The sequence below is a fragment of the Nestor notabilis genome, unplaced genomic scaffold (assembly GCF_000696875.1).
Source record: "Nestor notabilis isolate BGI_N333 unplaced genomic scaffold, ASM69687v1 scaffold4536, whole genome shotgun sequence".
Classification (NCBI taxonomy): Eukaryota; Metazoa; Chordata; class Aves; order Psittaciformes; family Psittacidae; genus Nestor; species Nestor notabilis.
The window spans coordinates 1-274 of NW_009933269.1; the positions used below are offsets into that span (position 1 = coordinate 1).

A 274-nucleotide genomic window follows, 5' to 3' on the forward strand; every position below is an offset into this window, starting at 1 on the left:
TTGACAGAGTTCAAGGCAGAGTCCATGGGGTCCAGGCGAGGCTCCAAGGGCCCTGGGAGGCCATCTCCCAGGACAAAGGTTTCACCTGGAACGCACCAAGCTGCAGTCAGTGCACCCGCTCGCCACGCACGACGCTACCGCTCGCACGGCCCCGGGCCACGTGCCGGTGGTGTCCTCCAAAGCACTGGCATTAAACCAGGCACTGCTGAAGTGCTGCAGCCCAGGCCTTGCCTGGCAAGTGCCAGTCCAACCAGTTGGCAGTGGTAATGGTTGG

The 274-nt window shown here is 62.8% G+C and overlaps 1 protein-coding gene across 1 annotated transcript in view; it reads right to left on the minus strand.

Moving 5' to 3' along the window:
• Nucleotides 1–5: 5 nt before the first annotated feature.
• SCMH1 (sex comb on midleg homolog 1 (Drosophila)) overlaps nt 6–274 on the minus strand; it is a gene marked incomplete at its 3' end in the record, with an annotated part of 41,845 nt that continues 41,576 nt past the window's right edge. Inside the window, exon 12 of the mRNA XM_010016790.1 lies at nt 6–85. Coding sequence (XP_010015092.1) covers nt 6–85 — 80 coding nt within the window. The remainder of the gene's footprint in view (nt 86–274) is intronic.